The sequence below is a fragment of the Scomber scombrus genome, chromosome 1, assembly GCF_963691925.1.
Source record: "Scomber scombrus chromosome 1, fScoSco1.1, whole genome shotgun sequence".
Taxonomy (NCBI): domain Eukaryota; kingdom Metazoa; phylum Chordata; class Actinopteri; order Scombriformes; family Scombridae; genus Scomber; species Scomber scombrus.
This window is the reverse complement of record NC_084970.1, coordinates 31,274,064-31,285,781: the sequence shown is the minus strand read 5'-3', so window position 1 is coordinate 31,285,781 and position 11,718 is coordinate 31,274,064. Positions and strand designations below refer to the sequence as shown.

Below are 11,718 nucleotides of genomic sequence, written 5' to 3'. Positions count from 1 at the left end.
TTTGTACATCTATATATATATATATTAGTAGATGATGTATGTAGATCTTCAGATTATTTTGTCATTGCTTTTTAAAAAACATTGTGTGTATCTTATTCTGCCCTTTGACCCTTTTGCATCTATTAGATATTGTATTATGTACCGTTCGTAACGGTAACAGCATAAAATACCAGCTTGCATCAGAAACAGTATCCCTCACTTTGTCAAACATTTACTTCCTTAGGAGCTAAACTGCCTCCACATCTACCAGTGATTACGCTTAAGGACTTTTGTTTGTCTTAATTGGTTAATTTCAGAGCTTTAGATTATCTAGTCATTATCTAGTAAGAAAACAGGGAAAAGTTTGATCCCTACGCTGAAGTTTTGGATTCAAATTAGTAATCTACTGCATAACAGTCGTCAGGTAGGTGGTGGTGACACCTTGACTTTTCCTGGGAAGCCCCTTTTCTGTTACATAACACAATCACTTGTGTGCTGGAGGTGCTAATTTTATCCTCTTTAAAAGGCTTAAGTCTCATTAATACTAGAGCACAGTGTATCAGACAGGTGTGATTGACTTGGCAATTGTTCTGTCCTCACCTTACATGTTCCCTCCTCTCTTTCATGTTGTACAGAAGGTCATTTTAAATACTGAATTATGGAATATATTATTGAATGTGGGTGGGAGTGTACATTATATTTCCAAAAATTGAAACTGTGTCTCCCTTTTCTGCTGTGAATTGTCTGCTAATAAAATATTTAAAAAGTTATTGTAAGAAACGTTCCTCTTCACACACAACCTGTGCTCGGTGAAATAAAGTACTTTTCTGTTGTGTTTGCTGCTTTAATTAAAATTCCAGGTGTTCAAGTCTTGAAGGTCAATAGTGTCTAAATGATACGGGCTTTCACTGTTACGTAACTGTGCACGTCTGTGCTCTACAGAGGATTTAAAGGCTGCACGGGGGAGAGCTGATCTTTAAGTCAAAGAGGCTTTACGCCAGACCACAACAAACCTGAGATACTTGTTGCGTCAGCGATGTAATGAAATAGTACGATAAAGGAACAAATAGTAGGAAAAGACTGTGTTCTGAAATTAACATCTGATATTGAAGTCCTTGAGGCAGAGCACTTGAGTGGGCTGAAAACATAAACCACTGACCACATAACACAAACACATAATACGTGTGTATATACACAGTAAGAGCTTCTAAAAAAGGTTTTCTTGTGTCTCAAAGATCTCAAATTATCATAAATTATCATGTATAGACATCCAACAGAAGCAACAAAAGCAGTAGCAGAGGGGAGGTTATAAGTAACAGCTGGTGTTGTGTTTATTCAAATTTAGAAAGTAAAACTGGAAAATTTGTTTAAAATGCAGATTATAAACACATTCTTTATTGATTCTGCACTAATTGTTTGGGAATGTCAGTCGCTAATTATGAAAGGCCATCTGTGAACTTTATACAGCTTTTCATGGACTGAGAATGCCGAGCATGCATAACAAATTGCATTTAATCATGTGTGCATGTACCTGCATTGCTTACACGATGAGCACTTTTTAAAAATAGTAGTCTTTTATCCTGAGGGGCCTCCTCTGTTTCATAAAGCCAGTAATGCTTTACTACAACTGCTAACTCTATGTTGGTTTGTTGACAGGCATACAATGCTTCTTTTATGTTATCCTCCAACGTCAAACCCCCTTCCCTGCAAACAACTGTTCAACAGCTAAATGTAGGAGTTTGCAAATGCAGTAACAACAGTATAATCCCTCACTGTCTTCCCACCTGGGAACAGGGCATGATTATATTTGTTGGGCCAAAACAGATGCTCCTTTTTAATTTATGCCTAAAAATTGTGCATTAAGTGTACAATTTGTTTCATATTGGGATTCTTCTACTAAAAGGCACAGCTCTGAATCTTTGCGTATCCCCAATTATAATTTTCAATCTCCTTTTTTCTTCAACTCTGGGTAAATCTTCATACATCAGCTAACATTAACACTTCTCTTAGCTCAAACTTGATATCATGTTTTTTATTGCAAACCTGATGCTTCAAATCATATATTTCCAGTGCAGAAATTTCCATATTATAATACAACATCCTCTTCCTTGTTTACTTCTTTTATAGTGCCAACAAAATGCAGAAGCAAGTGGAGGTCAGGATGGATGAGAGCCACTTGCAGCCCACAGTGGACAGTACAGACAACCTATGTAGCAGTCTGTGCGATAAAGTCATGAAGAATATGGTTCTCACCCTCACAATTCTTGGTAAGTTTCAGTAACTTGAGAGGCAGAGTACATCTTCATCTACACTACCACACTGTCACAGTGCTAACACATATATAAGCACTGGCCAACACAATTACACCTAGTTAATTTACTTACCTGCATGTGTTTTGCATCACAAGACAGTCAGATAGAGTATAAACATGCAAACTCCACACAAAAAGGACCCAGCTTTTAAAAATCCAAGACTTCGAAATCCAAATTCAAGTCATGCTGAGAAGCAAGAGTACCAACCACTGAGCCTCCCCTGTGGGAAGTCAATACTTTTTACTAGATGATATTTAAAATATGAAAATAGTATACAGCTTTTTTCTTTGTGCTGATGTTAAAATAGCATTCACTCAAAGGAAAAAAGAACTTCATAATATTCTGGCTCTGGGGTCATTTTTGCATGTGACTCATGCTGTAACTGGAGTGTACATACAAAAGTACACTTAGGTGAAACATAAGTGAAGTTTAAGATTTTGTTTGTCATGTAATTATCACAGAAACTGTAGTTAACAGCATGGCACTGTGAATCTCAGGTGAGAGGTTGCAATATTCTCTAATCTCTCTAATGAGATGTTCTTGATATATTTCAACAGAAGTAGATATTGTTGATCTTTGATCCATTGTCACTGATAGTGTGAAAATAGTTTCTCATGGCTCAGATTCACCTGGCTTTGTATTTGATTTGTCTCTTCTCGCCCGCTCAGGTGTGTTTCTGGGCTCCATTACTGGAATGCTGTTGCGGCACATATCGCCTCTCCCTCCCGATGTCGTTATGATGATCGCCTTCCCGGGAGAGATCCTAATGAGGATGCTGAAGATGCTTATTTTGCCTCTTGTTGTCTCCAGTTTGGTCACAGGTGGGTGAGGTACCACACTTGCTGCAAATGTTCTGCTCAATTTGCTGACAACTGGCCTGAAATGAGGCCACATGGTGCAGCTTGTTGCTACCCTGGAGCTGAATCACAACAGGAGAGAAGGAAGAGTGGGAGTTTCAGGCAAAAAAAACAACAAAATCTTAAAAAATTCAGCACAGGCAAATAAGCTGTGTGGTTGGGTGTATTTTGGACAAGAATATTTCAATGTCTTTGCACACTTAAACACACAGCACTTCCAATGAATCTAGGACCACAGCTATTGACATGTACTATAGATATAAAGTACTTATGTCAGATTGTTAGTAGTGCAACTGACGACATTTCCATTGAAATGGCCATGTATGCAAATTAAAGCACATTGGCTACACCTTCATTGCAATGTAAGATGTCTTTACAGTCGTATGTTATCATACATCTAGATTACTATAGACCTGATTAAAAGATAGGTTTTCAATTTTCAGTTCTTTCTCAAAACAATGCCAACACTTGTGTATGTTTGTGCATTGAAGCAGTTTTTATTCACTGTAATAATTTCTCCTGCATATACTGGCCACACAGTGATACCCACTTAAAGCACTTTCAGTGTAAGAAATTGGGGACAAAATTTAGTCAGAAAATGCTAATATGAGATTTCAGCAGTCTGAATCAAAAAGAATAAGTGGGTACCTTACAGAAGTTGCAGTCTTTTTAGTACAGGCTGTATATTTGTAAGATATTCATTTGATTTAGTCGAGCTCAGACGGCAGAAGCATCAGTTGAACGATAGAAAGCATTAAAAATCAAACAAGTACTGCTGATTCTGCCCTCTTTTGATTATATTGGAATTGCTGTAGGACTTTATACTTTGCAGTTAGTATGAACAGGAGAACTAATTATTGCATTTAAAATACAATGTGAACCTATCCTTTAAGGGAGTGACTGTTATTCTGTTGCTGTTAGGGTCCATGTTCTAATGTCAAATCACTCATGAGATATACTACAACTTTGCATTAAAAATTGATGTAAAGGACAACATCGATTTCGAAACATCCCCCTAATAATCATTAAAAAAATTGTACATAAGAAACACATAAAACTCATTTTCTACATCAGTCCTCTCCTCGGCCCATTTTGGCTGTCATACTTTGGCAATACATACAGTATAACAACATTATAAACTAAGATACTGCTAAACTATAATCATGTATCAACTGGCCCCAGACATCAACCTGATTTAATGAAGAACACCACCTGTACATGTAATATTGGACATACTGTATATAGTACAAAACAGGCAAATTTAAAATATTGTCCTCCACAACTTTGGCAGTGCACAGGACTTCTGGTAGGCCTTCGTCAGCAAACTCAATCATCCTCAGAACACAATACACCTGCTGAAAACTGATGTTATACAAAAATGTAGTACTGTTCAGTCAATTCGCCTCGAGTTCTCCACTAAATCAACTGAAAAGAACATGTCACAATCTCCTGCTATCACAGTGACAAATCAAACCCTGAAGTCAAAAGATTTACATGAGACATTCAGCTTACAACTAATTAACATTTTTTAAATAAGTGTCAGTGTCAGTGGTGGGTCTATCTAAGTACAGGTGTGCAATTAAAGTGCATGTGTAGACATGCTTTTAGAATGGTAAACATACTCTTGCGACATTTCCTCATAGTTTGTGAATTAGCCTTTCAACTTCGGAGATCATAAATTTGAATGATTGGATACTGTTTGGAAAAGAACACCAGCAAGACTGTACAGGCACCTGAAATATGACGTATGCATCAGATTGATGAGGAGAAGTGATCAAGTACATTTTTTAATCTAACCAGAGAAACAGGTAGATCTATAAAAAAGCACTGATTTTAAATGAATCAAAATAGAGTTTGAGAGAAGAAACAGGTCAATTATAGTATCTATGCAGAAACATTCAGTATATCTATATAGCTTAAATATTTGACACTAATGGGATTTTCTTGTAAAATGTATCCCAACAGGATTAGCTGGCTTGGACGCTAAATCAAGCGGCCGTTTAGGCACCAGAGCCATGGTGTACTACATGACAACAACAGTGATTGCAGCTATCCTGGGAGTGATCCTGGTGCTGCTCATCCATCCTGGCAACCCCAAACTGAGAGCTAATCTTGGACAGGGAAAGAAGAACGACGATGTGTCCAGTATGGACGCTCTCTTTGATCTTATCCGAAATCTTTTCCCGGAGAACTTGGTGCAGGCCTGCTTCCAGCAGGTAGGAGTCTCGGAGAATTGTTTTCACCCACCATAAAGAGTCTGATTCATCTGTCAGTAGCTGCAACGTTTTCTTCTTTTCTTTTCTTCTCATCTAGATCCAGACAGTAACTACCAAAGTACCGGTGCCCACTAACAGAACTAAAGGACCTCCACAGTTCACACTCAAGAGGTCGCTTCAGTTCAAGAGTGGGATGAATGTCCTGGGTAGGTGAAGAGTTTGAAAACACACCCACTGCACAACTGACACCAAAGGGCATTCGCTGAAGAAAAAAAAAAGTTCTTTTTTTATTTCAAGTTACATAAACAAAACAGAAAGCCATAAGAAAAAATATCATACATATAGCTGCCCAATCGGTTTTAATTCTAATCTTGATAATACATATATAGAATTTTTAAATCTTAATCTGGATGTATATCAAAATACATGCTTATATACATTCAGTGATATCATTTTATTTATATATTTATTTTTTGGTCAGGCAAGTTCATAATTTCATGAAAAAAATGATGATGTTTGTGAAAACTACTGATGAAAGTGTTCATAAGTAGAGGTGAACTCAAATCAAGCAATTATGAATCAACTCTAAAAATGTGGTCTTTAGCTATACTGGTTACAGACAAATAGACAAATAAGCCCAAAAACATAAGTTCCTTGGTGGATGTAACAATTAATTTAAATCTAGCTGGGCTTCTTTGCAACCTCTGTCCAGGATCTAAATATTCTACATGATCATTGATTAAAAAACAAATGAATCTTTACTGTATTTTGTTTTTTCCAGGTTTGATTGGATTCTTTGTTGCTTTTGGAGTTATCATGGGGAAAATGGGAGAGAAGGCAAAGCTGATGTTGGAGTTTTTCAACGTCCTGAATGAGATTGTCATGAAAATCGTTGGCGCAATTATGTGGTAAGTGCACCACTCCACATTCAGTAACACTGCCAAATAATTGTCGTTTTTTTTTGGTCTGACCAAAAATGACATTGATGCTTATTATGCCACAGCTAAGATATACCATATATTAATATATTCAAAATACTAATAATATACCTGCAGAAATACAGTGTGTATGTATATAACATCACAAAAATAGCATGTCTTGTCTATTATCAGGTACTCACCCATTGGTATTGCCTGCCTCATCTGTGGGAAGATCATCTCCATTGCTGACTTGGAGGTGGTTGCTAGGCAGCTGGGGATGTATATGGTCACTGTGATAGTGGGCCTCATCATACATGGAGGCATCTTCCTTCCGTTAATATATTTTGTTATAGTAAAAGAAAACCCCTTCACATTCTTCATGGGAATATTCCAGGCGTGGGTCACCGCACTTGGAACAGCATCCAGGTACGATACATTTCTGCCTTTGTGTCCATTTTTGTGTCTCAAATATGATTCAAGCTCCCTGACATTGCTGAGCAAAGTAGACATGCTTTCATCTATGGCCGTAAAAAACAACAGTACTTTATTTCAAGTTGTATTTATGAAGTAGTCCTCCCAGCTTTGCTTCTATGTGGGATATGGTTACTTTACTCAATGTATTATTAATGACATAAGATGCGTTCTTTCCCCTCCTGAGGTGAATTCAGTTCTTTCAAGTTGCTGCCTGCTCGCTGCTCCAACATTTACAAGAAGCAATTTTTAACCATCAGACAAAACAAACAAAACAACCACTCAGTCATAAACGCTATTTCGCTTTGGCATTCATACTTAAACTAAATCCAAAGTAGCATGAGTCTTTGTTTCTTTAGAGAAGTAAAACTCATGAAAGTATTAGCCTATATTAGCCTTTATGAGAGAAATTAACAATTAATACATATACATAGATCAATTTATTTCAGTTTGAATAGAAGAATAGTGTAATTAAGTTTCAAAATTACTGCAATATCAAGTGTGACCCAGCCAAATTAATTCTCTGTAATTTGTTATAGTTATTTATCTCTGCATTTTTTTTGTTCCAGATTGGGTGCAGAGCTTGCAGACCACACTGCGCACAGCTGTTGCAATAAAGCATTTCCCCGTGTTTATTTTTCCACAGCGCTGGAACTTTGCCTGTCACGTTCCGATGCTTAGAGGAGAACCTGGGCATCGACAAGAGAGTAACTCGTTTTGTCCTCCCAGTGGGTGCTACTATAAACATGGACGGCACAGCACTTTATGAGGCCGTGGCTGCCATCTTCATCGCTCAGATGAATGGGATTGACCTCGACTGGGGCCAGATTGTTACTGTCAGGTGAGAATTTAGCTACAGAAAGTGTAACTGCACATTTGCAAGATAACATTTTGGGAATAGATCAGTGAAATTCAACATACCAGGATTTAGTGATCAGAATTTAATCTATTAGCAACATTAAGTACCATAATAACATAATAAAATGTATCACAATTTCATTAGAAACACATTAACTGACTATTGAAAGTACATTGTGGATTCTGTATGTTGGTGCCTAACAGATTGTGGTTTGTGCTCTGAGGGTTGAACTTCTCTCTTTTTTAGTATGACAGCCACCCTTGCCAGTGTTGGAGCAGCCAGTATCCCCAGTGCCGGACTTGTGACGATGCTTCTGATCCTCACAGCTGTGGGGCTGCCCACTCAGGACATCAGCCTCCTGGTGGCTGTTGACTGGCTGCTGTGAGTGACAATACACATATCAGTGTCACATTACTGTGCTGCCTTTTAACACCTTTGAGCTTCTTCTGTTTTTTTCACCATTTGACCTGATACTTCTAATGCACAACGTTATAATATTTATGTATGAAAAGTGTTTTTGACCCACAAACTCTTAACAATCCCAAAAATAACATATATCATCAACACACATCATTTGAAATGACAAACATAGAATGCACATTGTATGTTTAACTTGCAGCTTCAAAGCACAACTTTGCAGACTTTCAACCATATATTTATAGATATCATCTTTTTTCCCCCCACATCTAACCAAAAATGTCCCTTTTCTTGTTTGCTTTCCTGGCTGCAGTACTCTGAACGTGTACAGTTTAATGACCTAGATGTCATTAAACATTACATATTGACATGGATAAAGTTTTTAATGAGAAATGTTTTTAATTTTCTGTTTTGACAACTTTCAGAGTTCACAGAATACACACACACACACACACACACACACACACACACACACACACACACACACACACACACACACACACACACACACACACACCTAAACCAGCAGATTGAATTAAAACAGATGCCTGGCTTTAGTTTAGTGTACAGGTTTTTTTGATAGTGTGTCTCATTACAGAGTGAGCAGTGAGCATGTTCTACTTGTCTCTACAAAACTCTGGATTTCAAGCTTTGATGACTTTTTTGCAGACATACAGTTTTACCGCTCCATGTGCCTACTCACTGACATTCCTGGGTTAATTAAAAAAAATAGAACTGCATCATCCATTTCGGGTAATAAAGTATTGGCTCTTTCTTCTCTGTTGGCAACTAGACTAATATTACTCATTTGAGAACAAGGTGCCCCACCTACACCCTCATCTGATTACCAGTATCATATTGACCCTTGGGCTAAATGTGTCTGTGAGTAATTCATATGAAAAGCGGAAACCCTTTTACGATTCATGAGAAATTAATTAACCTAAATACTAAGAACATTCACACAGTCAGACATAGAAATATTTTTCTTTTAGTGAACTGCTTCTGAGTATCAGTGGGACTCTCTCTCTTCCCAAAAGGAAATCCCAAAAGTAAAAGCAATTTGAAAGAAAAACAAGAACAAACACACATTTTCTTGCTCCTACACTGTTCTCTTTTGCTTTCATTGATAGCTTTCCTTTCAATCTCCTTTTCAACATGCAGGGATCGTTTCCGTACCTCAGTAAACGTGGTTGGGGACTCATACGGAGCAGGTATCGTGTACCATCTTTCCAAAGATGAGCTGGATTCATTCGATGCTCAGCAGAGCCGGATGGATGAGTTTGAGATGGCAAAGACACAATCCTACTTTGAAAATAACAGCAACCAGAATGTATACACTCACCACAACTCAATCTTGATAGACGACTGCAAGGTACATTTCACGTTAACGGACATAGAGACTTGTATGTAGAGAATCCTCCCCGACTCTGTGTTTGTGTTTCCTGTCTATGTGACGTCCTGTACTGGTGTACTTTTGTCTATGTGAATAGTAAATGTCATATTTTTAAAGGAAATGATTTTCTTTAAAAAGGGTTAAATGAATATTTATATAATTATGTGTTTACCCATTTATTCACCTGAAAAAGCAGTTTTTGTGATACCAGGTTCATCAACAGCAAAGTTTGTTCTTTTTTTCATTATACTTGAAATCATCTTGAAATATCAGTTTTTTCTCTCTTGAAATCCAAATGAAAGTGTTCATTTTTAATCACCAACCAATCCTATTGCGTGTGCACAGTCATATTTGATTTGTATTTTGTTGTGGTATGTCTTGATTTTATTGAGAACTGTTTTTATTTTTATTTTTTATTTTGACTACTCAATTGGACATGTATTTTCTGGCAGCCCTGACCAAATTACAGTTTTCAATCTCAAACTGTCCATTTAAAAAAAAAAAAAATTGTAGCAAGTGGTATTCATAAAGACTGCTGTTTCACCCAAAATGATGCATACATTCATAAAATGCCTATCTTTGATCTTTTGCTGTCCATGTTGCTAGTTTCCCAAAGTAAAGCAAATAAGTTTTTATTTCATTTTAGAGAATTACATTCATACAGTAGAACCTCTGTTGATATTGTATAGTATTGTCTGCACAATGCAACTTTTATCTGACGCTAAAGCTTTGATAACTTAGCAGTATTGTAATTCGGTTGGGCAGAGAATCCATAAAATACATGGCCAACTCTGAAAAACTATAATCAATCCTGTTTTCAAATAGTTCTGTCACTTAAAAACAACAATCCCATCATGTAAACAGCAGCACTGATGTATTTCTGTGTTGGGGATTCACATAGTAAACCTCCACCTCACAGTCACATGGCCTGAATGTAAAAAAAAATTGGCTTCTCTGCTCCCAACCGCTGATGGTTTGTAAAATAATGGTGCCTTGGCCCCATAGTTAGATAATGTCAATAACTGCTTACAGGTCACCATGGGCAAAAATGGCAAGACTCCAGAGTTCTGCCATGTTGAGGAGGAACCATGGAAATGCGAGTAGAGCAGATCCAGATGCTGCTGCGCCTTACCCTGAGTTCCACCAGCTTTTTACTTTCTGCTGACAAAACTTAAAAAAAACAAAAAAAACAAAAAAAATACGCACCCAAAAACAGGAGAGCAAAAACAAAGTTAGCTGAGTCAGCTTTACAGGAAAACCAAACAGTTACCAATCTGGATAGTTATTCCAGAGATTGACATACTCTAAGACTCATACACTTGTGTTAGATCTTGCATTTGAACTAACTAGATACAAACTGCAATGAACTAGTGCATTTCAGGCATTTTGTACAAACGAATAAAACATACAGTTGACAACACTCAGGGCCTTACTTGGTGCTGCTGCAAGCTTCTTGTTTTGTCAACTAAAAGAATTATTCTACCTTTTGAGACATCATTTTTATTTTGTATTGAAGCATTTTCTTTGTAGCTTAAAGAACAGAGATGACGGTGTGTGGATGATGATGGCCTCGAGAGTAGGGAAAAAAAAGTTTGTCGCACTCTGGCTCGATACACATTTCTCTTTTATTCAGATGGCATTTCAGCCTTCAGGCCTTCATCAAGATCAACAATTGGTCTCTTTGCCCCTCGGGCCTTCTTCAATATCAACAATTGATCTTCAAGATCAATTGTTGATCTCAAAGAAGGCCGAAACATCATCTCAATAAAAGAGAAATCCATACGGAGCCAGAGTGTGCAACACTTTTTTCGTACTCTCAAGTTTACGTCCAGTGATCAGCACCTCAATTCATCCCTTGGTGTGTGTTACTTTTACATTATGTGATGATGGCCTTGCCAGTTCAATACAAGGTTTAAGTAGGCCTATACGGAAGTTGGAGTTGACCCATAAACAAACAGAAAAGGTCACTTGCATTGAATGATGAGGTTTTCAAAATAATTCACTACTGAGGGGTTGTCACTAGCAATGGTTTTGTGTAATCTTGATATCAGATATCCATAAACTCTGGACCAAAGTATCAAATAATGCAAATGTGGTTTTGTGAGAACAGAACATTAACTGAAGGAAACAGAGCTCCATGTTGCTTTATAATGCAAGTGTAGGATGGTAAAGCACTGCATTACCTTTTGACTTACAGGATTACACACTGATGTCACACACAGGGACAAGTCTAAGAAGCAAAGCTTAGGATTTAAAACATAAGAGGAGAGGTTGTGGCCTCTAAATGTGGTAAC

General features: G+C 37.4%; 1 protein-coding gene across 1 annotated transcript; it reads left to right on the top strand.

Moving 5' to 3' along the window:
- Window positions 1-2,110: 2,110 nt before the first annotated feature.
- Window positions 2,111-10,601, top strand: slc1a2a (solute carrier family 1 member 2a). The gene is made up of 10 exons (XM_062416656.1): window positions 2,111-2,246; window positions 2,960-3,112; window positions 5,114-5,364; window positions 5,462-5,570; window positions 6,146-6,272; window positions 6,477-6,710; window positions 7,402-7,596; window positions 7,861-7,995; window positions 9,193-9,403; window positions 10,457-10,601. The coding sequence occupies exons 1-10, from the start codon at window positions 2,117-2,119 to the stop codon at window positions 10,526-10,528; spliced, it is 1,617 nt and encodes a 538-aa protein (XP_062272640.1). The 5' UTR covers window positions 2,111-2,116; the 3' UTR covers window positions 10,529-10,601.
- Window positions 10,602-11,718: the final 1,117 nt, after the last annotated feature.